Source organism: Embiotoca jacksoni, unplaced genomic scaffold (assembly GCF_022577435.1).
Source record: "Embiotoca jacksoni isolate LCO1_2020_lvr unplaced genomic scaffold, fEmbJac1.0.p SCAF_20, whole genome shotgun sequence".
Classification (NCBI taxonomy): domain Eukaryota; kingdom Metazoa; phylum Chordata; class Actinopteri; family Embiotocidae; genus Embiotoca; species Embiotoca jacksoni.
Genome location: NW_027185341.1, coordinates 9,852,777 through 9,880,279, shown reverse-complemented (window position 1 = coordinate 9,880,279; position 27,503 = coordinate 9,852,777). Strand labels below are relative to the sequence as shown.

Here is a 27,503-nt window from a genome sequence, read left to right as displayed (position 1 = left end):
CCAGCTCGTGTTTTGGCAATCGTGGGGGCTGTAGTGGAATTCGATTGGACGCCGACGTAGTCCAATGAAAACGACGCTTTCCCCCTCCCGGAGAACCAATCAGGTTTGACGATACGGGGCCACCCGGAAGTGCAAGGTATTTAGGTGGTGGTACAAGCTGTTGGCGGGTTGTGCGGTATGGCTAGTACCAGGCGGGGAGCGAGGAGCCGCGTGTGACCGCAGTTGTTGAACGCGACGTGGCGGACAAACGGAGGCGAGATGGCTCTACTGCGAATGAGAAACACGAAGGGGTCAAACGCCTCCGAGATAGAGAGGAAAATTAAAAGGTAAGCTAATAAACGGATGCTAATGTCGGACCTGTGCGGACGAGAGGAGGTGAAAGGTTCTTCAGAGATCAGATCATCAGGAGCTCCACGGAAACGATCCTGCGACTTCACGTTTACTCTGCTCCTGCCTTCTCTTACCGTTTTGTGAATGTTCCCTCGTGAACCAGTTTTCTCACAAATAAAGGAATAAAAACTCAAGATGTCCCACGTGACAGTTAATGACGTGAATAATTAATGAGATTTTAATGGGCACAAAGAAAAGTGGAGCTTCAGTCTGTTTTCTTCTCCACGTTTACGTGTTCATTCATTCATTATTTCTGTGTTTGTAGGGTTGTTATTATTATTATTGGACATGATTGGTTATTAGGATACTTTTTGAAATGCAATAAGTTTCAGATTCCTAGTTGAGTGTTAAAAATGTAATAAGAAACGTCACTATTTTAATTATTTCATTAAACTGATGTCTCTTATTACACTTTTCTAACTCGTGTTTTAAACTGGGGAATACAGCAAAAAAAAAAAAAAAAAAGCCACATAATAATAAACAGGGCATCGTAAGTTTTAACAGAACTCAATACTGATTCTTGTCAACATGAACAGTTCTTCTGAAAGGTTTTGATTTTGAATCCCAGCTGACTGCAGGGAAAGACCAAGTCTACAATCAGGTCGCCTCTGATCAACAGGCCTGGATACTGCTCACTATTGTTTTGTAACGGGTTCCTGAAGGGCTCTTTTCTTTTAAAATATCTCTTCATCTCATGTGACAACATGAACAACTGTCCTGGCATGGTTGTTGAGATGAATGATTTGATTGGCAGGTGAGAGAAACGATCAGTAAGGAGGCTCCAGATTTGTGTGCATGCTGCCAAATGAATGGAGCCTGTCTGAATGCACTCAGCAGGCTGTGGCAAACACATTTAACTATAATGAGATGTGAATAGCTGTTCTCCAACACCGACATAAACAAGATAAATGAGATGTTACTCTCCAGCAGGCATTATTAGCGCTAAAAAAAACTTTTCTTCTCCCCAAAAAAACCCTCCAAATCTTCAAATACTACGACAACAGGAGAGTTTGGGAAGAAAGGAATAATAACGGTGTACTTTTTGTTTAATAAATATTTGAAGGGGAGTCACTCTAATTATCTGGATATCTTTACAGAGGGATCACAACAGTCCTGAATCCTCCCTGCGCTAATTCTTCATTTCAACGGACGTCCAATTAACAACGAGTCAGACTGAGTTGGTTTGGAGACTTGAGCTTTCTTTGTTTGTGTCTGGCTCAGAGGGAACGCGCTGAGGCAGGGGTCCCCGTGGCGGGGCTCCCGCGGGCTCGCCGCCCTGCTGCTGGTTGCTTTGACTGCGTGCGTCGCGGCCGCCTGGCTGTACGTGACGTCTCTGGACAGCGACATCACGGAAACTCTGGCCAGGCAGCGGGAGCTGGTCTCTCCTCAGCCCAGAGTCTTCAGCGTCGAGTGCTCCGAGGACTACGAGAACTACAAACGCTACCCAGGTGAGGCTCTGGTCCTTGAAGTGCGCTGGGTCAGGTGGTCTCTCTGCGGTGTGAAGTTGAACATGACTGGGAGGAAGCCCAAAAAAAAATACTCTTAACAAATTAAGTGAATGTGAAAGGTTAAAAAGAAAATACTATTAGTTTTAAAATCAAAACTCAAACCAGTTTCTTGTGCTCTCTGCAGTGGTTTGAATGTGAAACGGCGCAGATTGAATCCACTAGATGGCAGTATAATACAAGTCTACTTGATCATAAACACGTGTTGTTTAAGAGTTCATGTTAAACGTTAAAACAATGGTCCCACTTAATGCAACTAACAGCAGTGTGTGTGTGTGTGTGTGTGTGTGTGTGTGGGGGGGGGTACTTGAACAACACGTCAAAAACAGGAGGAGATATGAAACACGCCTAAAACTGTATTTTTTAAAACCGTCCCCTGACAAGCTCTCTGTTCAGTTTGGGTTTGAACCTCCGTGTCTCTGATCCACCTGGTTGTAGAAATATACAACTAGCAATCAACTCTCCATTGATTGAGGCGCTATTTGAAACCAGTTGCCACCTAATCAGATGTAATGAGAGCGAGTTGTGTGGCAGCCAGTCATTATTTTCAGCACTGATCGTCCTTTCACGTGTTCGGCTGCACAATGAAATAAAGACTGAAGCTCGAGCTGAAATTCAGTGAACCAGATGAAGACGCAGAAAATCCTCAAAATTGAGAAGCCGCAACCACTGCATGTTATTTAGGGTGTTTCTTGCATGGAGAAATACCCTGAATCATTTACGTATAATCCAATGATTATTAACCTTTTTAATTACTAACCATGTCAATTGAAGAGGGAGTAAAGGTGAGCAGGACGGGCACACTCAGATGGATGATGGATGACTGACGCAGATTTGAAGTCAGCCAGTAATTATTAAGATTCATCATCTTTGGAATCATTTCCATCCATCAGCTGGATGAAACTAACAGAAATGTCCTAATTCAAGTCTCTTTTACTGGCGATCTGACTGCTGCTCTTTTCACGATGCCATCTCATTGCGCTCTCTTCTTCTGCTATGATTTATGGGAACATAAGTGGAGAGTTGGCAGCACCACAGTACATTGTTTATTTTGATTATTGGTACCTGTCGGTGTCAGTCATTTCTTCATATATTTCAGTGACAGGCTTTGTATGTTTAACTTATTTACATCATATCTTCTCTGTGTTGAGTATTGCTCAGTACTGCTGAGGGTTCAAACTGTGCTTCTCCAGCGTGTAAAGATGACACAGCGGGAGGTTCAGGCGTCCGGCAATGAATTATAATCATCCAAAAGTTGGAAGGAAACACCTGAATTTTGTGGCATGAACACAACAAACTGCTCGGACTTTATTTTCCTGCGAGTCACTTCTTGTCTCTGCTGTAGGACCCAGAGGATACTGAAACCGAGATGCTCTGGCGTTGTTTTTGAAATGCTCTGCTCTCGTCTCTCTCCCAGGATGCACCCCTCAGAAGTGCGGCCGCGCAGTCACAGACAGCGTGGTGACGAGGGAGGAGGCTCAGGTCCTCCGGAGGTAAACATGCGGCTCATCTCCTTCCACCCCTTCTCGCTTTGTTCTATGTATTTATTATTTTCCCCCTTCATGATGTTGTGCGTGTGCGCAGCTGAATTCTTTTCATTGTTTGTGTCTCCTGCACACAGGTTGGCTGAGAGGGGGCTGGCGCTGGCCGGGTCGGAGGGAGGAGTGAGTATTTCATCAGGAATAACATGACAGGGAGGCAGGGATGAACTGACTGTCTTTCAGCCGGTGAATTCCCCATACAGGAATTTAAGAGGCCTATCAGGTGGTTTTGCACGTGAAAATCACCAGTAGTTGTAAATAAACGTATAAAAAGTTCAAACGTAAAGCCCAGCTTGCCTCTCAGTATTTCTGAATATTGCTGAATAAGTTGTGTGTTCAGGACAGTTCGGACCAAAGACTCCCTACAAGATGATTTGAAACTACTTGCAATCCGCGAGGCTACCTGCCAGTTTACACCAAAGCAGCCAGACTGAACAGTGCAACATCTCCATAGCGACGCATTTGGATATAATTTGTAGTGTCTTAAAACATGCATGAAGATAGTAATAGTGAGTTATGTACAAAAGGTGCCGTTCTAGTTTCTAGATGAAACGGTGACAACACGAGGGACGATACTTTTGGAGCCACCCACGGGTGCTCGGGTGGAACACCGACGGGGTTTCTGGAAATTCATACCACGAACTTAAGGTCGCAGATCTCTTGTTCTTTTTCCGGAACAGTTCCACAGTTTAGAGGACTTTCCGTCTCCTCCACTTCCCACTCGCAACTTGTCGAGGTCAGTCTGAGGTGAACCATCAGCTGGCTGAAACAGGACGGTTCACACTGCTGCAAACTTTCCCTTCAACGCTCTGAAACTCTTTTGTCTCGGCGTGAATCTTTGATCAGAACTTTGCTTTAGGATTAAATTAATGTGCGAGTCGTCGACCAATTATCGGCCCGGCTGATAATCAGGCCCCCAGAAGATATAAAGATTACAGAACAACCTTTCATAGTTTACCTGCTGCAGGAAAGCACATTTCAGAATCAAGTATCAAACCTGCTGGTGCTTCAATTAAGGATTTCTTTGTTGTTATTCCAAATTTTGACACGAAGATTTTCATTTTCACTGAAAATGTATATCTGTCATCAGTCTTCTTGATTACCTCTAATCCGTATTTGGTATCGGCCCTGAAAAAAATACATATCAGTCGACCCCTAGAACGTGTTCCTCGCATGTGATTCCCAGACATTGTCTTCCATCGTTTCTCCCTCAGCACACCAGTGTCCCAACATTTACTCATGCAATCCACACAATAACTCAAATTTAAACAGATGTTGTCCTAAATATGAGAAATCACTTCAGGCTGGTCTGTAAGTTGTAGGTCTTTTAAAAACAAATTGGCAATATAAAGTTTGGCTTTCGGAAAAAGCTAAATCATTTTGTAAAGCAGCTGTGCTCTGTAGTTTTTGGAAAACATGATTAAGTTTAAATTTATGTTTATTTGTAGTCGGGACCATGTACAGAAAGCATTAATATCAAAAAGAGAGGAGATGCTCTGTTCCAGACTTACCTACTAGCTAATTTCCATCTGCTGTCCCGAGTGAGATAAAGAGAAAACAATATTAGATTCTTCAACAATAAAACCCCAAAACAGCCCACTAACACTCACCTGTGCAGGCGTATACACAAGATATACTCAACAGGAAGAACAACAGAATATTACATGCATACAGAAGTTGCAAAGACAGGCTGTCAACTTTGAAATCGATGCTGACAAGTCTGGTTAATTTAAAACTGGAGTAAATATTGGATTTGTAGGGGACTTTTCCTGTGCGGATTAATACACATTTGGTTTCCTTGCAGCCCTAGTGAGCCTGTGCAGCAGCAGGATGTTGAATGTGGGATTGTGTGAAAATAAACAAGTGTCAACGTTGGTGGTAATGAAGGAAGTTGTTGCCCAGTGCAAACGTGAAGCTGGTTGTTGTGTTATTAACATTTTGGGACAACAATGGAGCTGTTATACTTTAATAGCAGGAGAAATGATTAGATAATTCACTATTGTTCACAAGCTTTTGCACAACACTTTCCATTTGCAGAGCTTCACTCTCTAAATAGATCAGTAAGGTCCACATTCTCCAGATCCCCTTCTGTAATCGATCCTCTGACCACTAGAGGGCAGGCTGGTACAATAACCAGACAGCTGCAGTTCCGGAAGAGAAAACAGGAAGTCATATTCCTGTCTGCAGGTGTCTGGTTGTCCCTTACATGCCCTACTAATGCTCTCCCTCTCCACTGGTCCTCATAAGGGAACTGTTTATGGAGTGTTAAGACACTTAAGTGACGGGAGCGGAAGCAACAGGGAGACTTCTGAGAAAAGGACCTATTTTCAGAGCAGCGTCCCAAAGGATTGACGAGCAATAACAAGTAAAGGGCAGAGGGAGAAAAAAAAAAAGGCTAAAGAGGAAAACTTTTTTGAGCACGCATCAATGTGGTGCTGGCGTTATGTTTGTTCAGTTGATTTGTCGTTTGCACTGATTACCTGTATTTCCTTTGACCCCTGCAGGCCTCCATACTGGACCTGCACTCTGGAGCGCTGTCGATGGGGAAACAGTTTGTGAATATCTACAGGTGGGCAAGTAAACCTGCTGCATTCAAGAGGACGAACTTCCCTTAGTACATTAATAAATAGTGCTCTTACATGTTGGGACTCTTCCTTGTGTAGTGCAGGAATTTAAACATGGTAGTGTTGTTTTCAAATCTCCCACTGCTGTTCTGCACCGACCGGAAATAACCTCATCATGTGAACACATCACCCGCCACAATATCTGCAGCTTTAATTATTTTACACAGAAATTAACGTATTCTCGTGTTTAACACACAATAAACACACCGATTCTTCTGTTCAGCAGCAGTAATGACGAATAACACTTTTGTGTGGCGTTCAAGAACAGCTGCAGCTTCCTCAGACAACTTAATTAGAAAATTCTTTACGTCGGTGGCTCCGCCCCCTTCCTCTACGGAGACAAGATGGCGACCGTTTAGGGTGGAAAGAGTTTCACACTTCTTTATTTGGGGCATTTTGAGTGCATCATCCTGGTACTTGTAGTTCACTGCATGTTTCTGTACTTGACAGTGTGAAACGCACGTCTATACTCACAACAGTGAGTGTTGGTACACAAGTACAACATCTGGAACGCAACATTTGTCTGTATTTGTGTCTCCTTGTCCGGTGTGCTACGTGCAGGACTGACACCGATATGTAACATTTGCTGAAATATATTCACCAGAACACGGAGTTGGTCATTAATATTCCTGAAGCGGGTCTTTGTGAGCCGTCTTCTGCAGGTCCAGTGACCCGTACGGCCCTCATTCATCACTGCCGTTTTATTTGGATCATCTGCTCCCCGCTGTCCTCGCTTCGTTCATCGCTCCCTCAGCCCCCTCCCATCCCTTCTTTCTCTGTCCTCTGGGCAGGTGGCTGACACGGGGGGGGGGTGTCCTCAGGGACGTCTACACCAGTGGAGATGTCCTTGCGTGAAGCAGTCAGATTCAGATGTTTAGAGTCTTCTGTGTTTGGATGGTTATTACAGTGTGCTGTGACATGCTGATTTATGCTAACGGATCACGTCTTCTGTGTTTGTTTCTGGGTGCTCGTGTGTCTCTGATTGGCTTTGTCTGCGTCTGGAACTGTCTGCCTGTGATTGTGCGACGGGGACGTGGCTGCAGGTATTTCGGGGATCAGATCGCAGACGTGTTCACGCCGGAGGATTTCCAGCTTTACAGGTGACTGAGGAACTTTGATTAAAAATCCGCCACGCATTTATTGAACATTCGTGGAGCTTTGTTCCCAAATAAGACACCTGATATATATTTTTTTTAAACAATGTAACATGCACTCAAATTATCAAGCGTGACTCTTTATTGAAATGCATTTATGCCATTCTTTATACACCTCGACCAATTATCCGGGCTGATCATCGGGAGCCTATCGGCGTTTTTATTTATGAAATCGTCGTTAAAATAAGTGGATTTAAATGTACGGTGCTTTAACTCTGATGCAGCCGTCTGCACTCTGTGGTGTTGAGCAATGTCCTGCTAACAGCTTCATCTGATTGGTTCCACCCCATGAGTAATGGCCTATGATCGCCAAATCACAACACGTGTTATTTCACAGCACTCAACACAGTAACGTTGTTCCAACAGAACTCGACAACATTATACAGGGAAACCCAACAATTCAACAATTCCCACTCAAGCTAGGAGGGAAAAACTGGCCTTTTGACAGGAAGAAACCTCCGACAGAGCCAGTCTGAGGGTGCAAAGACAGAGATTACAGAACAACATTTTGTTCGGGTTTCTTATTCCAAATTTTGACTCCGATTTTTATTTTTACTGCGAAAGTATATTAGTTTCAAACCTCGGTAATCTGTCTCCTTGATTATCAATCACCAGTATTGGTATCCATAACCATATTGGTCGACCCATAATTCTTTATTATTTGAAAAGGTATTAAAACATTAATAACATGTAATTATATTGATTTGTCTACAAAGCAGATTATGGCTACATGTAAACCTATTCAAGTGTTCTTATGCCCATCAGGTAAATGCACATCTCTTGCTTTAGTAAACGTGGCATTGGAACATCACGAGCACTAAATCAAAACATTGATTGTTGTCAACGGCCATTTGCTGATGTAGTTTTAGTACTAAAGTGTTTGTATAGACGAGAGTTCTCAAAGCTGCATTTGGGACTTGAATGTTTGAATGTTGCCTGACTGTCGTGCTGCTTAAAAGAAAAGGGAACGTAAAGCCAATGGATAATGGGAACAGACACTTAGTCAAATGTAGTGTTTTTATTGCTGACCTTGTCTTGTCTGTCTGCTGAAGTAAAGCTGTTCACCAACTTGTCAATGTGGTAATCACGGCCTTCAGCCTGATATACTGTGCCTGTTCTTCATTGTTAGTGATGTACGTGGGCGGATCCAGGCAGTTATAGCTGAGACGTTTGGTTTGGACCAAACTCTGATGTACCTCACCAAGCCCACCTTCTTCTCCAGAATCAACAGCACGACGGCCAAGACCCAACATGACGAGTATTGGCACCCGCACATCGATAAGGTGAGGAACAAACACGGAGACACGACTCGTTCCTCGGATGACGGAGCTCAGACTTGTGTTCGTGTTGTTTGTGACAGTCACCTCATCAGGCAGATAATGTATAAATCTGACAAGGCTCTGGTTGATTGAAGCACTCAGGGAGGATATTAACCAATCAGTTAGCTGACCTCCGAGGCTACGAGCTCTGTGCAAAGAGCTACAGGTGGACGGTAGCCTCTTGAAAGCTACTGAAAGTCGATGAGCTTCCTTCTCTGCCCACAACTTTCCATCATCGCAAATTCAGCTCTTCGTCCAGCAATTTTTCCTAAACAGGCGATCCAGATTAGAAATGACTCATTCAATTATTTCTGTCACTGTTTGTACACAAATGAATGCAAGGGTACAAATGTGTTCAAGAGAAAGTAGTGAACGATTATCACATGTTGATTCTCTCTTCACCTTCTTGTTCATCACAGAAGTATCGGCATCTATGTTAGCCGATATGTACCGATATTAAAACTTCTATCTATAGCTCTCTATCTCTAGCTCTATATAGATATATATATCTACTCTCACTGAGACTCTCACTGAAAGCAAAAATGTAAAAACGGAGGCCAGAATATCCTCCTTGTTTCTCACATTTACCATCAGGTCAGCTGAGACTTGTACGTTTTTCTTTGATAATTTGCCCCTGAAGGCAGCATCTTAATTCCATTTTAGCCCCTACTTCTGGTCTGTTATGGAAACTGTTCACGTCATACATTGTTTACTCTTTTATGAATATTCATGGAGTGCAGCTCTAATAAAGCTCACTGCTTTAATTTTAGTCTCATATTTTAGTCTTTGGTTGTTGTCATGAGACATTAGTGTCTCTGGGACTGAGAGAAGACCTTGAAGAAAGTTCAAACAAGTGTCTTTGGGGAGAAAAAGTTTCAAGGATTTACTTTAACTTAAAAAAGCACGAGGAGGGTGTGTAACTCCTGAAATTATTCCTCGGATTGGATGTATGTTTTTTCTTCTTCTTGTTTCCTCATAAAGAGAATTAAAAATGCATCACTGCAATTTAGTGGACTGTCGCCGACATTCCTGAATGTTAATTTCGGAGAGGTTTCCAAACCATCGGCCTGGACATGTTGTTACTCCTAAAGCATCTGTCTCCTATTGATCTATAGTCTTGTCTTGATAACCGAGGGAAAAGGCGAGTGGACAGGAGACGGTACATATCGTCTTTCCTTGTGGTGTTTCTTGGAATGTATTTCTTGTTTGCTGTTGCTTCATCCTTCAGTGTTCACTAACAACTCATATTGGTTTTGCGGCCATATTAATATTTGTCACCTCATCCTCTCCCACTGGCCCTCGACAGCTGGAAACATTTAATCAGAAAAGAGCCACTTCTCCTCCTCATCTGTCTCTGCCGCCATTTTGGGGCTAATTGGCAAACTCAGCCCTAGTTTATATGTAAATGGGGTTTGACGATGTTGGTGGTGCGTTTTCATCCCATCGATCATGTTGCTGATGCGGTGTCATAGCGGGCGGTTGTAGTGTGACGGCAGCGGTAGACCTGGCTGTGTAAAGAAAGTGAATTATGAGAGCAGACACTTAGTCAAATGTAGTGTTTTTATTGCTGACATTGTCTTGTCTGTCTGTCGAAGTAAAGCTGTTCACCGACTTGTCAGTGTGGTAATCACGGCCTTAACGCAGCCGCCCTCCTTTTGAAACACCTGAACTTTCTGATCGCCTGAGCTGAACTTCTACTAAACTTGTATCAATTTGAAGACACATTTGAGAGGGGATTCATTCAAATTACACTATCATGGACCAAAACAACCTAAAATATGTGTAAAGGTACATATTCCTATGAGTTAGACTATCCCTGCATTCCAATATCCTTACTACCGTAGTATTTAATATGCCAGAAAAAAGATTAGGTATGTCCCCAATACATAGTATGTTAAAAGGTAGGATGCCAAAAGTACGCTGATGTCCTACTACATCGGTCGTATTTTGCAGTCTGCAGGTCAGCATGCTACTCCGGCAACACCTTGAATCTACACGAATCAATATTTTATGATGAGAAAAGGACGGGAGTGCTCAGAAGTTTAAACTAGTTTGATGAGGAGGCTCTTTGGTGGGAAACAAAAGCTTCTCAAAGAAGAAAGGTCCAAAGCACTTTTCTGGCAAAGAAATAATAATTCAGATGTTCATTTCATGGTGAAATTCTAAAAACGAGGACAATGCTCGTAAATGTTAAAACTGAATATATTATACTAACAAACAAATAAAATGGATTTGTGTAACTTGTAGTGACAAACCCACAGAGAATTATCAGCCGATTCAGTTCTGATCAGGAAAAACTATTGACATGAAGAGCATTAGATGAATGAACATCTATCAGTAAAGACCTGAAGTTAATGATGTGCTCTGGACAGATGAATCCAAACATGTTTGCTGCAACCCAAACACGGCTTTCCAGGAGAAGAACCTCACACCGATTGTGAAGCACGGCGGTGGAAGTGTTTTGGTTTGGGCGTTGCGTTGCTGCCTCAGGGTCTCTATTTCACTGGCAGTCATTAATTTAACGATAAACTCTGCATCATATCTAAAACACTGAAGACAGTGGGCCTCATTCCCGAATTGTGCGTACGAACATTTGATGCACAAATGTGGGATTCATCAATACTTTCTTTCCTGAATTTGTTGCTACTCTGTGAACCCGTGGCCAGTCCCCATGGTGCCACTCTATTTTCCTTTCATACTCTTCTCCTAGTGTTAGTAGGCAGCATGACCTGAGCCTGCTGTCACAACTGATATATCACAACCCGAATCACCGCAGTTATCAACAGAAAGGGGGTTTCAGTGAAATGCGGCACTTAGCCGGACAGAGACAATTTCAGACACATTCACACCCTTTATTTTTATAAACGTTCAAATAACGTGAAAGGTTCCATACTGAACTCGTAGAAGCGAATTGGAAACTGTTTTTAGTTCTCTCGGTGGTTTGATGTTTCAGTGATTCACGATCCTCTCGGCAGCACACGTTGTTTCTCTTTCTTTGAAGTTTGATCAAGTAAGAGTCACATTCGGTCAGAAATGGTTTTGTCTTTCAAATCATCAACCACTTCCGTTTCCATGTCAATGCACGGTTTGATGTTTTAATTGAGGCCACGTACTGCATGTTTGAGCTCGGTGGGCTTTCACAGAGCTGAGTATCTCTTTTTAGGGCTTCAAAAACAGGCCTCGGTTCGCTTTGCATGAGAGAATTATGCTGCATCTTAAAGCAGCGCTGCACATAGTGGCCATTTTATGGAGCACTTTAGCCTCAAGAAATCCCAACAATTTGATAAGGAGGGCACTTGTTTATACTGTTGCTGCCAGACTTTACAAAGCATGCGTTTCAGCTGTGTTTTTTATTCAACACTCTCCTTCACATCTGATAGAAAACTTATACTCATTTAAACCAATCCAGGTGTCTGCAAAGTCATATTTCCACTTGAAGCCTGTTTTCTTGCATTTTTGGATGTGTATAACCGCAGTGGATGTGTATTGGGTTCAGAGCTCCTTCAAACTGTGGGTGACCTACAGCTCAGTACGGTGCCTGATCAGGTCGCAGAGCAACAGACCTGCTGCTGCTTCTACTCAGGCGAGGCGTCTCTGTAGACACGACTTTACAGTATGAGGAATAAAAGTGTCGGGTACGTGCTGTGTGAAGCGCTCGTGCGTCAGATTTACTTTTAATCGTGTTTTTTTTTTTTTTTTTTTGGAGCCCCAACTTTAAAGTGTGAAATCTTCCCAAAGATTTCTCACAATGTTTGGAAACCCGAAAAAAAAAAAAAGATTCCAAGTCAATATGATTCACAGCAGTGACACCGTGTGAGCACAGTTTACGGGAACCGTAGTAAAATGGGTTTAACGAGAGTTTAAAACTTATTGTATAGTTGGGGCACTTGTGAGAGACAAAACTTGAAGTTGTCTGACACAGACTGACAGATCCTGAGTTTTAGTCCCTTGTATGGGTCAAGTTCCTACAAGCACTCGATTGTACACTTAACGGTGTCTGAGCCAAGCGGCAACCCAACGTAACATCACCTGTTGGATTGTGAACTGCCATTTTGAAGCCTTAAATGTGGAATTTCGATCGTCGCCATTTAGTTTTTTGTTTTTTTTTAGCCAGAAATGACTATATTTGGTTGAACTGGGGTGAAGGGGGGAGTGGATCTGACCTGCCTGTACAGCAGCCCTAACTGCACCCCAAGCCTGTCAATCAAACCAGACATGCCCCCAAACATACTGCTTTTTGAGGCCAAATATCTCATGGAATGAGCGAAGTTAGTGAATCACAACATAAAAACTGGATTGACTTCATATTTCATGAGAAGTTGAATGGGAGTCTGTGGAGCCAGTGTCTTTTTTGGAGCCAGCCCTGGTGGCCCTCAGTGGTATTGCACTTTAAGGCACTTAAGCATTGGCTTCACTTTTGGACCCACAAGCTTCATCTGAACGCGCACTTCTTACCAACTCCACACTAAGACTGGTCATTTAATCACCAAGACACCGAATCCAACCAAAACCGACATTATGACTCTGACCGAATTTTCTTCACAATGATTTGTTTATTCTTTCACAGCCACCCACCCCTCCTCTGAGCTCGCTGTACGGGTTCATTTTGTGACTCGCACTGTCTTCCCCTCTCGCTGTCTTCCAGGTGACCTACGGCTCTTTTGACTACACCTCTCTACTCTACCTGTCCGACTACAGCTCCGACTTCACTGGAGGACGATTTGTCTTCATGGACCAAAATGGCAACCGGACAGTGGAACCACGAGCAGGTACCGATCAGTTATTAAAAATTAAATCTGCCTATCAGTGCCACATAGTGCTTTTTTTCCCCCCACATCGGCTTCAAACGCCTGTTTTAAGGTCGGATATTATAAAACCAGACTATCAGGCATAGCATCTAGTAACAGCTGGCTTTGTATACGTAAGCCGATTAAGCCAGACTTCAAGTAAATGTTGCAGGAAAGATAAAACATTTCATAATCACAGCTGTGCTCAAAATTATGATTGCTATACTTAGCTGCATTATGGAGTCTGGAGGTTTAGTAGGCTAAAATATATAACAAAGTGGGCATAATCCTCTAAAAGTGGCTAATCGCCAGCAGAGACAGGGGATTAGATTTGACCACGCTTAGAGCACCCGGAGGGTTAAACAGAACAACATCTTGATCTTTTAGGAAATGATGTGATCTGTGTTTGTCATTACAGTCGGTCTCTACGTACACAACATAAAGAATTTATGGGAACGAGTGTAAGTAAATGGATGTTTTGAAGTTGCTTGGGCCAAAAGCACATTGGGTGTTAGAAAAATCATCTCCTATTTTGCAGAGATGTGAGGATAATGTGACACATCTTTAAACAAGGGGATTGGATCAGTACTCTGTATTTTCAAAGCTGGTCCCTTTGTGCCAGACTGAGTTTGTCAACTTGTTTCAGACATCCACTGAACTGGATGGACTCCTTTTCAACTTTTTTTTCACTTTATTATTCCCAAGGCTTAATTTGAATTCTCTATCCATCTACCTCTAAGACAGCGGAGAGCTTCAATTCACTTAGATTTTTTTCAGGTTCAAGTAAATAGAACTTTGATCAGTTTTAAACAATCTTTTAGCTCTCCGCTGTCTTAGAGATAGATGGATAGAGAGTATGAAGTATGAATTGTGCTACACATTTTTAATTCACCCTCAGTATTTAAATATTCCTTTAAGTTCATATTTGCTGCCTTCAATGTATCCAAGACTCTTGTGTCAAAACATGAATGATGAGTTGAAGTGGTTTTGAATTGTGGCTGAGTGTGCGGCTACATTTCCTTCACATATCGGCATTTATCATAATCTACAGCATTGTCTTGTGTTTGATAGATAGCACTCCGACCACCCTGATATTTATATTCAACTGTTCTGAGAAAAAGTTTCGCTTTTCAATCTGTGTTGATTTCATTTTCCATTTCACGCGGTCTGTTTTTCTGATCGAATGGTCTGAAGTTGCGGCTTTTAGAGGGATGAAGTCGAGTCGTCACGTCTTCCTGTCCCATCACGTCCGTCGTCCTCGTCAGACAATCACCTCTGAACTCTGTCATTCAATCTGGACAAAGAAAAGAAAGCACTCAGATAAATGAAACATCCAGGGACTCCGTTCGGTCCGTTGTGCTGGCCGATGTTTACCCATAAAGCAACAGTGTTACTGCTACATGCTTTTAACAGCAGCAGTAAGCTTCTGCTGACGAGAGATGGTACTTTTTTTTTTTTTTTTTTAGCTACGGACGCTTCATATTCAGATCAGTTCACACACCTGTGAGTAAATCATATGAGCTGATAATGAGAGCACAACTGTTGTAACTACAAGCAGCGGGTAGATGGCAGCAATGCAGCGAGCGAAGAATCACGTGTTCACGATTAATAGTCGCTGAATAGTCGCGCAGTAACGTTTCAGCAATCGCACTCATGTGAAGGGAATATACGAGGAAACTTATGCACCACACACACACACACACACACACACACACACACACACACACACACACACACACACACACACACACACACTCTTTCATGTCAAAAAGGAACTCCATTGAACAGTCACTCGGTTTGAAATGCCGGTGTCGCGTAGCTTAAAGAGTTTCAGGCAAAGTTGAGCGATGAACTCGGGCAGCAGCCTGCTTGGATCACATTTCTCTGCTTTGCTTGATGCCTGTCCTGTTAAACAGTGCTGCTCCTCAATGTTAGAGGTGCTAACGAAATCTGCTCAGAGTGGAAAACATCTCCAGAGGCCGTTCTGTCTCCCTGACCAGCATCACTTCCTCTCGATCACATCTTGACAGTAACCCCCCCCCCCCCCCCCCCCCACCATGCTGTCTCTGTTCACCTTGTCTTTTTTTCTCACTTTTTCTTCACAGCTCTTTTCCCCCTTCTCCTGATCTCACCCCAATGTCCCTCTAGCACAACTCATTCGCCACTTTTACTCAACAGCCATTCCTAAAAAGGCGTCTTTCTACTTTTTCCTTGCCTACTTTTTTTTTTTATTTTAACCTTTCGTCCCACTTCCTTTTTTCCCATCTCGCCTCTTCTCCATCAGCCGCTCGTGTGTCAGTCAGCCACAAGTCTCTTACCCAGTCAAAGAGCCACTGAAGCGTCCCGGCCCGGTGACGGAGCGGTGAGGGACACCGACTGAAGGACACACAGCATGATGAAGAGTGACTGTAGCTCGCCTGACGCCTCGTCGCCCGTGACAGATGTTTATGAATAGTGCAGCCATCTTGCATCAGTGAAGAGAGAGTAACCTGCAGACTACAGAGAGAGGAGGGTGTCAGCGGGATCTTAAACCTAATGAAAGCTGCTGGATGAAGGAGGAGACGATGGGACAGAGAAGGAGGAAGAGTCCCGTCTCTCTAAGGTCCTCCTTGATAGATTTCTAATTGTCAGTGGCGGCTGCTTGAGAATCTAAAAAAAGCCACCGGAGAATCTCCTGCTGCCGTGTTTGCGCCTGTCACGGTGACTTTTATCCAGAGACGTGCATCAAGCAGGAGGCACAGCACACAGCCATGCATAATGCATCGACAGCACACCTCATTTATGTTCTCTCTTACCTTATTGAGAGACTCTTTAGGCACCACGCTGGGCCATTGACACGTTTTGACTCGGTGAGAGTCGGCTTCAGGTATCTGGACGGATGATTAGTTTGCGAAGATAATCACGGCGGTTTGAGGTGACGGCAATGAACAAGGTGCTTTTATAACTGCAGGAGGACAATCAGGACTTTGGAGTCGGAGAGCAAAAGTTTGGGATGTAACAACAGCGAGCACCTGAGGGGATGGAGGGGGAACCATTGCTCAAGTTGTGGAGGATTAAACAAAAAGGAGAGGTGACTGATGGATATATTGAATGTGAACGCATCCCCTATTGGTAGGTCAGAGACAGCAAATGGCTGGAGATAGATAACGGGTAGATATGTGAGGGAAAGATAAGGGGTTCGGCTGGGAACGTCGGATACAAACAGAGCGATAGAAGGACGGACAGTGAAAGCGGCACGTCTGTCCGTGGGTGGAGTCAGTCGGGGATAACCTTCCAGCTCAGACGACCGCGGGGGAATTAGATAACCTCTGCTGCATTTACGCCTTAAACCAGCAGCCTGACCTTGATGTCTGTGCTTCTGCAAACATACACTGAATACTGTCTGGATTAATTCTTGGCTCTTAACAGGGCTGATTCCTGTTTGAAAGGTGTCATGTGTTGTTCAGATTAATGTTAAACCGGAGATATACCTGCTGTTGACGCGTTCTCATTGACAACTCTGCGTCGTGAACGTATTTGTTCATATACTTGACTCTGTACTACGTGTTACTGGAGGACTCCACCAGAGGGCGCACCAGTGAAGTCTGTCTGAAAAGTGAAGCCAGTGTGGAGGTGCCTTAGTGTAATACCACTGAGGGCCACTAGGGTCTGTCTCCAAAACACCTCTGGGTCTAATACACTCCAATTCAAAAAGCGTCAACTTCTCTCGAAATATTACAGGAGAATTTGTTTTCCACTAAATTCACTTGTGATCAGTGTTCTGGTGGTCCTTCTGAAAATACTTCCATAATTATAGAGGTATTAAACCTCAGACAGGTATGTTTGGGGGGTGTCTCTTTTGATTGACATACCTGAGGTGCACTCAAATATCCTACTTGTGGCCTACTGCTTCAAAGCTTCAAGTTCAGCATTTTTCCATCGTTATGTTTTTTTGAAACCAGAAGTGACCATATTTGGATAAGCTGGAGAGGAGCGAGCTGTGACTGACTGACTTTCCAAGGACACTACACCACCCACTTTCTGTGGAAACCTGACTGCAGCCCAGGCATGTCAGAAACCAGACACGCCCCCAAACAATTGCTTTTTTTGAAGCCTAATATCAAATTAACAATGGGATTATTTTCAAATGGACCACCAGAAAACTCATAAGAAGGAACGAATTTAGTGAATGACACCATTTTGACTAGTGGAAAAATATATTTATAAACTTTCTATTTGATGAGCAGTTGATTTTAAGTCTATGGAGCCAGAAGCTTTTTGAAGCTAGCCCCTAGTGGCCCCAACTGGTATCACACTTTATGCTCTTCCCTGCGAGCTTCTCTTTTCAGACCCGGAAACTACGTTCAGTTGAAAATACAATCCGAGTGCCGTCAGGTTTCTGAAAAAGGCTTCGAAACAGCAGTTTAGAAACCAATAAGTAACATCATGGTGTGTTGCCACTTAGTTTTTTTTTTTAGATTCTTGCCTAATTTACATTACTTTCCAATCGTAAAGCCGGCTTCCTGTTAAACTAAATGTCTCGTATCCGGTGTAAGCTTAGATACAATTTGATGAGATATTAACAAAGCTCCTCCACAGACACAGTTTCCACAGGTTGATGGCCTTCATAATTTCACCAGTGAATAAAACCGAACACGGGTTTATAGCCATGCTATTATCTCTGTGACGCTGCACAGCGGTAGGTTGAACTAAATGCGATTGTTAGCAGGCTATCATACTTACTGTGCTCATGCCAATAAGCAGATGTTTAGTGGGTATAATGTATGCCGCGCTCACCATCTTGGCTTGTTGACTAATTTTGTGCCGAGAGGCTAACTATGAAATCATTTCAGCACAAATTAAAATCCAGAGCTTCCCTCAGGAAAATAGCTGAGTGGAGATGCTGAAGCAGATTTTGTCACATTTTCCCCAGTGGTCAATTTTATTAGCAATTTTATGAGAACTGGCTTTTGCTGTGCTGCTGTGTCCATGAATGTTAATGCTACATGCCATAAAACTGGATATATATTTTTTAATAGCAGAGGGAAGGGAATGCAGCGACGGTGCAGTCAACTGGGAGTGAAACTGGACGCTGTGTGTGGTACACACACCGACATTGAAATCCACGGTTTCGTTGTTTCTGGTCAAATGGACCACCTCCTGTGAAACTCTGAAAGAACCCGAAATGGTAAACAACTGTTGTAAAGAAGAGATGTCATCATGTCGCTGAAGCAGCGCTGCAGACTTGATGCACGCTGCGGGGCACAAACGGAAAGTGCACTCGTTTCTTTCAGCCGTCTCGGGGGGTTTCAAATTGTACCCGATCATAGTGGAATCCAGGTAATTGTGTCCCTGAAGGTGTTTTCCGCCCGAGATCTGCTCGATGATTAATGCCTACGTCATCTCGCTTTGTCCAACTTTTATGCCTTCCGTCCTCAAAGACACTACGGCCTGTGTGATTCATCCTCAGCTAATTATTTATGAGGCGGTGGGAGTAATCAATACATCGACTGGACAGTTTGTTGACATGCTGCGCGCCTCGTGACCGTGCTGGCGTGTGTTTGTGGGCATTTCAGGTTTGGCACCGGACTAGTCACGCACCGTTTAGCATCTTGTTAGCCGCGCACATTCATGCCAGTTGGGTCTCTGAAGTTAAAGGCCTCATTAAGGGCTAATCAGTGAGGTGTGGATGTTTATTACAAGCACACACAAAAAAACACTGGAGGAACGACTTGAAGAGCAGGAGTTGTGTGTGGAGCTGATGACAAAGTTAAGTAATTGCTCAGTAAGGGCAACATGCTAAACAGAATATTAATTCAGAACCTAGCTATGATACCGAAGCTTTTTTAAATTTTATTTACGGAGTCAATTTAAGTGTTTTCAAGACAAGTGCTCAATCTGACACTGGTGTTTCTGCTGTGCTTCTCTCAGGGATTACATTATTAATTCATTGTTTCAAGTGGACAGATGTTTTTCATCACGTTACTGTTGGTAAAAATTTAAATTGCTGTGGTTTATATTTCTGTATATTAAATGGCAGGTTTTTCTCTGTAGTCGGTTTCCAGGTTGTCTTGTGCTCACAAACGGAACAATGTACAATAGCACAAATTAGTCACATTACAAATGGTCAAAGTATAAACCTGAAAAGGTTTACGGCCACAAATGAACTTTTATTACCTGAAGAACTTTTGGAAAGACAACTGCCCAATCGGGAAATCCGTGTTAAGATAGGCAGCAAAATGCAACACCCAAGTGCATATCTTGCAGTCGTGAAAAAAAAATCAATACATTTCAATGGAAACTGGATGAACGAATTCATTTGTGACATATTTGGATACTTTTGATCTTCTGTGACACAGTACCTACCTACAGGTAAAGGTGATGACCACAAGGAAAACCAGCATTTTAGTTTGAATAGGTTGAATATAGTTTGGGTGGGAAAGGTATGTACTGTACCTCCTTGGCATCAGAAGCCGGCACCGGCCACTTTAGCAGCAACATCCTCTTGTAGGTGTTTTTCATAATTGTTCATCAGTCTTTGATGGCATTGTTCTGAAAGCTTTTACCATTCTTCCATGCAAAATTCCTTAAGCTGCAAGATGTTTTTGGGGTTTTCTTGCATTTACTGCCCTTTTCAAATCTTGCTGAGCTTTGACATATTGGCCCTTCCATAATTTTCTTTTTGGACAGTAAAGTCTTTTTTTTTTTTTTCTCGTGAGCATCAGTTACCTGCAGCTTTATCATCGATATGTATTCTAGCCAGACAGCCGTTCTGTGCACCGTGACGCCCCTAGGATTTGCATAAAGCCGTAATATCAGCTGTCATATGCAGATAAGACGATGACACACTGCTGCTGCAGCTGTCTTCTTCTTTTCGGACGTACAAACATTAACACTCCTCCTGTATCGCTTGAATGAGCAACCAGACATTCACCAGTTTACAGGCTACAGCAGGAGGCTAATTAGCTGCTCATTTGCATTGCATTATGTCAGATAAATGTCAGATGCTTGTGTGGTCTTTAAACCTCACCGGTCTTTCTTTCATTTTATTGACATTAACAAGAAAAAAAACAAGTTTCCGCAGAAATGAGCGATGAAATGTGATTTTAGTTGGACTGCAACGTATAAATTTATGTAGATTATTACAATTAATTGTATAAAAGTAGTGAAATTTAAAAGCAGTTTTCTCCTCTATGCAGGAGCTGCCTGTCTTTGGTATGTCATAGAGTAAAGCATACAAATGAAAAAAGATCAATTGTTGCTTCTTCTATAAAGATGATTGTACCTTGTACCTTGGCAGATTTGTTGGTAGAAATAATAAGGTGATAGTGATTTTTCAAACCAACATGCCATGCATGTCTTCAGTCATTCAGCCTGTTTAAATGGAGACGAGTGATCACTCTGCTGTTTGGTGTTTGTGTGCACCGCACTGAACATAGAGCAGAGAAATCAAAGCAGAGTTGTCTGAAGAGATCAGAAAGAAAATGTAGACAAGCGCATTAAAGATAAAGGCTGTAAGACCGTTTCCAACCAGCTTGATGTTCCTGTCACTATAGTTGAAAAGATTATTTTTAAAAAAAGCTAAGGTCCATGGGACTGAGGTCAAACTGCCTGCATGAAGGTGCAAGAGGAAAATTGACCAAAGATTGAGCAGATGGATGGTGGTGATGGCAGATCAAAGAACCTTTGAAAAAGTAGATTTAAGATCAATTCAAAGGGCTGTCAGACATCAGTGTCTGACTGCAGCATGATTGGCTTGTAGAGCAAAATCTGGCGTCGAGGAAGACTCGCCTGTTGAAACAAAAACTTGACTGAAAAGCACAAAATAATAATAATCCACAGCGCTTCTGGGAGAACTTCTTTTGGACAGATGAGATAAAACTGGAGCTTTTTTTGGCAAGTCACGTCAGCTCTGTGTTCACAGAGGAAGTTTTCCAAGAAAAGTACACCACACCTGCTGTGAAACATGGATGAGGCTCTGTTCTGTTTTAGGGCTGCTTTGCTTCTGGCACAGGGGGCCTTGAATCTGTGCGGGACTCCACGTAATCACAAGACTATCGAGGCATTTTGGAGCGAAACATGCTGCCCAGTGTTAGAAAGCTCCGTCTCGGCCACAGGTTCCTCCAACAGCATAATCCCCCGAAACTCGGCTAAAATCACCCCAGAATGGCCCAGCACTAAAACATAGGACTATTCTGAAGTGGCCTTCCAAGAGTCCTGGTCTGAATCCTATCTAACATCTATTGAAAGAGCTGAAACATGCGATCTGGAGAGACTGGACTTTAGACAAATGGAGCAGTTTGCTGACAAACTGCCTGCTGACAGGAGCAGAAGTCTCACCGAGAGCTTCACAAGTCATTCGTTTGATGCTCCTGCCTCTCAAGGCTGTACAATTAAATATTAAGTCGAGGGTTCTATCATTTTGGTTATTGCCATTTACATTTGTTTCTTATTTAAACTATTATGTTGAATACAAAAATCCAAAAACAATTTGGATTTTCATCAAACACATTACTTTTGTTAGTTTCTTTTTTTATTTTCATAGAAAGGTACCAAGAAATTCAGCCACGCCTCTTTGATGTGTTTTCTTTATTACACAGTGATGGAAATAGCCTATTTATTTATAATTGTCCGTATAGGCAAGCGTTTACCGTCCTTCGTTTCACGGGGGGCTTGTCGAGGTTTTTCCAGTCGTGTCCGACTAATGCGTCGGAAAGTTATTACTTTTTACTAGACGGCCAGTTCTGTCGAATTCCCCCGTGAATCTCCTTTTGCGTTGCCGCTGATCCGCTCGGCTGATTGCACCGAATCTGCCGCGTCCTTCACAGTAATCGGTGTGAACGTTTATACTGACAAGTGCAAGCGATTTACTCTCCGATTATTTCATTGTGAAGTTATCGGAAGCGGTGCTGCTAATTTGAGCACTTTGAAAATGCCCTCGTTTCCCACTGGTGGAAAACAAACGGACCTCCACTTATTGTCTCGCTGCTCGCACTCTTTTGTTTGTGCGCCAATTCCTTTTCTTCTTATTTACCATTGTTGGAGTTTTCAGTATAAATTCTATTGTTTAACAGCGAGTACTGATTTCCCCCGACATCCTCAGGAAATGCCCTGTTGGGGGGGGGGGATTTAAACACACACACACACACACACACACACACACACACACACACACACACACACACACACACACACACACACACAACTGCGCGTGTTGGTATTCCCTGAAGGAAAGGAGAGGACACAAATTGGGGCACAATGATTCAAACTGTTTATTCATATTCACATAATGAGATAACCCTTTCAGAAGGTGAAGAGGCTGGAAGTTTGATCACAAAACAACAGTCTGAAAACTGAAATATAAATCTCTTAATTGTGGCGCTACAACCTCAGACTAGCGATGCAAATGTCCGTGTGACACGGAGCGCGCTGTAGTTGGAAAAGAATCGGACTGGTCGGTTGGTAATTGGCATTCGCTCATTATCTGTTCCAGCGACGCAAAGACTGATGAGCGAAGAGAATTTAGCCGAGGCATCCTCACCAGACTCTCGCCGAGCGTTGGTTCAAGAAAAAGAGCGTTTTTTAACACGTTTCAATCTCAGTTTAAAAATACATTTCAGCGTTCACTAAAATACCATCCTGGAATAAGTCGAACGTGTCCTTTTCTTTTCTCATCAAACTTCCTTACGGTTCCATCAGCAGCGTGAATTTTCTTTTTGAATAGCTAAACGGCCGTTATTTTCTTTTCACAGTTGAGATGATAATGTTATTACCACTTCAATGTCTGTGCTTCAAGTGCCCAGCCGGAGTGAGGACGTGGGTCGCCTCAGCACAACTACTACAAAACGGCCAGTTTGGCTCCGTTCAACTAAAAAATATTGAATTATACTTCGAAAGCTCGCCGACTATCACGATGTCGCTTGTTTGTTTATCAAATACGTAAGAATAAATTTTCACGCATGTTTAATGATATTTTAGGAATCATTACTGTATAAATTGGAGCAACTCCAAGACCTCTAATGGTCTTCACACACTGGTGGTGTTTTTTTTTTAAACTGTTGTTTTTGTCATTAGTTCACACAGAAAACAAACATTACCGGGTGAAAAAAAGTGACTTTTTTTTTTTTTTTTCCCTGGAAGTAGGTCGATTGTCTTGGAGCTTTCACACCATGTGTAAAGGCATTAACTCTTGTGTGAAAAACGATTTCCAGGACAATGTAAGGGGAAGCACTGCCAAACAACCAGGCATTTAGAATAGTGAGTAGTCCATGTCGTTGGTTTACTTTTTGGATGTGGCAGTACAAACGAGTATTTAACAAATTTTGCTTTTGAAAAAGAAGGCGAAATGTAGAGGGGGAAAAAAGTCAAGTGATTGTAGAAAACGCCTGGTGTAGTGTTGTGTGTGTTTAGTAACACGGAACTGATCTCTCGTTTGGCGCGTAAAGAGTTTAGTAATTAGTGTTGAGACGGATGAGAGCGTGCTGCAAAGTTAAACTTGGAGGACGTAGTCGCGTTTGTGCAGACCGAAATAGCCGGAAACGGACAAACGTGAAGGTATCGGTGTTAAACCTGCGCTCACTCCAAAGAGAATACGTTGAATCACAAGACATTCGAACACGTTGTTTGATCCTGAAGTTGTGGAGCTCAGACGAGCTCTGAGGCGCAGACGTCCCGCAACAGAGGTCACAAAGAGCTTCTCAACATTTTGATTTTGTTCAGTCTAATTTCAACTTTATTCTCAAAGTTTTGGCTTTTTTTTTTTTTTTTTTTTCGAGAGACATTTCCATTTAATTGTGAAAATGCAAAGTAAAAAAAAAAAAAAAAGTATCAGACTTTTCTCAACGTGGCCGTAATGGTCTGTCGCATCGTAGAGTTGGTTGTAAGCAGGCAACGGTGTCCTAGCGGGTTTGGCTAACGTACCAAAATATCACTGGACGATGAGCTCGTCGTCACTGGACGATATGATCGTCGTCACTGGACGATCGTCGTCACAGGACGATGAGCTCGTCGTCACTGAACGATGAGCTCGTCGTCACTATACGATCGTCGTCACTGGACAATCGTCGTCACAGGACGATGAGCTCGTCATCACTGAACGATCGTCGTCACTGGACGATACGATCGTCGTCACTGGACGATGAGCTCGTCGTCACTGGACGATTGTCGTCACTGGACGATACGATTGTCGTCACTGGACGATGAGCTCGTCGTCACTGGACGATTGTCGTCACTGGACGATACGATTGTCGTCACTGGACGATGAGCTCGTCGTCACTGGACGATCGTCGTCACTGGATGATCGTCGTCACTGGACGATACGATTGTCGTCACTGGACAATCGTCGTCACAGGACGATGAGCTCGTCGTCACTGGACGATTGTCATCACTGACGATACGATTGTCGTCACTGGACGATGAGCTCGTCGTCACTGGACGATCGTCGTCACTGGACGATCGTTGTCACAGGACGATGAGCTCGTCGTCACTGGACGATCGTTGTCACTGGATGATCGTCGTCACTGGACGATACGATTGTCGTCACTGGACAATCGTCGTCACAGGACGATGAGCTCGTCGTCACTGGACGATTGTCATCACTGACGATACGATTGTCGTCACTGGACGATGAGCTCGTCGTCACTGGACGATCGTCGTCACTGGACGATCGTTGTCACAGGACGATGAGCTCGTCGTCACTGGACGATCGTTGTCACTGGATGATCGTCGTCACTGGACGATACGATTGTCGTCACTGGACGATCGTCGTCACAGGACGATGAGCTCGTCGTCACTGGACGATCGTTGTCACTGGATGATCGTCGTCACTGGACGATACGATTGTCGTCACTGGACAATCGTCGTCACAGGACGATGAGCTCGTCGTCACTGGACGATCGTTGTCACTGGACGATCGTCGTCACTGGACGATACGATTGTCGTCACTGGACAATCGTCGTCACAGGACGATGAGCTCGTCGTCACTGGACGATCGTTGTCACTGGACGATCGTCGTCACTGGACGATACGATTGTCGTCACTGGACAATCGTCGTCACAGGACGATGAGCTCGTCATCACTGGACGATCGTCGTCACTGGACGATACGATTGTCGTCACTGGACAATCGTCGTCACAGGACGATGAGCTCGTCATCACTGGACGATCGTTGTCACTGGACGATACGATCGTCGTCACTGGACGATGAGCTCGTCGTCACTGGACGATCGTCATTACTGGACGATGAGCTCGTCGTCACTGGACGATCGTCGTCACTGGACGATACGATCGTCGTCACAGGACGATGAGCTCGTCGTCACTGGACGATCGTCGTCACTGGACGATACGATCGTCGTCACTGGACGATGAGCTCGTCGTCACTGGACGATCGTCGTCACTGGACGATACGATTGTCGTCACTGGACAATCGTCATCACAGGACGATGAGCTCGTCGTCACTGGACGATCGTCGTCACTGGACGATACGATTGTCGTCACTGGACAATCGTCGTCACTGAACGATGAGCTCGTCATCACTGGACGATCGTCGTCACTGCTTGGTCCACACTTGGTGGAGTTACATGTTGGGGAGTTATATTGTTTATTTAAACCATTATGAGCAGAAATTCAAATGGAATGATTTGTGAGTTTAGGTTTCCTGTTGGAGCTCTTTGATGAGCAGCGTCGCTGTAACGATGTTTAACTTCAGTTAGTGTGGAAAGAACGGCTCGTTTAGCTTTTGTCCAAAATTTAGAAGTAATCTCAATATATGTAATACAATCTCCAATATCTTATAATAAACAGTTAAAATGATGCTTAAGGGGTCTTGGTTAGATTTGAGTTGGGACAGCAAACGGTTGCTCTTATTAGTCATCACACCTAAACACCCAGACCGTGTCGAGAAATATCCACCATCCTCCCGTCAACGTTACTCATATCAGTTTTTACATATCTCTTCATACATTGGTTAAACTAAAGTGTTTACCCGTCTTGACCTGCTTCCTGTGTGCTGAGCTACTGTCACCGTCAGGACCGAACTCTGCATTTAACACAGACGTGGGATTACGACCGACGTCGTCTTTAGTTTCACAGCTGCGTCCACCGCGTCCCGACGCCAGCCGTGGATCGCAACGCGAACGCTGTGCACGTATGTAATCGACTCGTCTCGGTCGTACACGGAAAGCAAAACGAGAACCAAAATGTTGAACTGCTCCTTTTTTTTTTTTTTTAAAACCGTTTGTAAACGCGTCCTCTACTAAAGAGTCCCTTCTCATTCCCTCCTCTCCCAGGACGAGTGTGTTTCTTCTCCTCTGGCTCGGAGAACCTCCACCACGTGGAGAAGGTGACGTGGGGGACGCGCTTCGCCATCACCGTGTCCTTCACCTGCGACCCCGCGCACGGCATCTCTGATCCCGCCATGCCCTGAGGCATCCATGGGTGATGGATGACGCCGCAGCCCGACGGCTTGTACAAGCCCTGCAACGAAGAGGGGAGAGGGGGGGGGGGGGACAAGAAGGAAGGACAATGGGGGAAAGGAGGGGAAGGAAAAAGTGAGGTTCTACTCATAACATCGATATACTGTAGCTGCACATTCAATATCTGTAATTTTCTTTTTAATTTCAGGTATTGACTTGCTTCTTGTTATTGGGGACTCCCTCTCTTATGTAGAGGTGTTTTCTTATTTGTTACTGACCTTTTGTGTTTTTTCCAATTTTCTACTGCGGTTTCTTTTCTTTTTGCACCATCTTAATTGCTCGTATTAGCTATGTTTGGGTTCCTGGCAGGTTTCCACCGTCTGCTTTCCTCGGTCATTCAGGGGACGGCTCGAGAAGATACTGCTTCTCTGCCGAAATAGATTCGGAGCCTAAAGTAGGATAGGATGTTTTCATTTTAAGGAGAGCCATCAATTCCTTGAAGAAGAGAAATAAATCTGGTACTGAATCCACTTCTCATCGCTAAATCCTCGCCCCGAGAGCCATTTTCCTCTGCAAAGAACCTTCTCCTTATCCAAGACCGATGGCTTTTTCTGGTGTGCTACTATTTGATTCCATATGATCAGTGAAGATGGTTTGAAATAAAATACAGACCTGAGAAATAATGTTTCTTTGCCTCATTATAGGCCTCAAACTTATTGGTTTTCCTCCGTTTTCCTTCCATTATTGAGAAACCAGCGAACCTGAGTATTGGTGTCAAGTTTTTATTAAATCA

General features: G+C 43.6%; 1 protein-coding gene across 1 annotated transcript; it reads left to right on the top strand.

The window, feature by feature from the left end:
* The first annotated feature begins 17 nt into the window (after positions 1–17).
* Positions 18–26,791, top strand: ogfod3 (2-oxoglutarate and iron dependent oxygenase domain containing 3). The gene is made up of 9 exons (XM_069156166.1): positions 18–326; positions 1,612–1,838; positions 3,313–3,388; positions 3,517–3,559; positions 5,941–6,005; positions 7,104–7,160; positions 8,344–8,497; positions 13,179–13,302; positions 26,585–26,791. Exons 1-9 carry the CDS (start codon positions 259–261, stop codon positions 26,719–26,721), a joined length of 951 nt encoding a protein of 316 aa, XP_069012267.1. The 5' UTR covers positions 18–258; the 3' UTR covers positions 26,722–26,791.
* Positions 26,792–27,503: the final 712 nt, after the last annotated feature.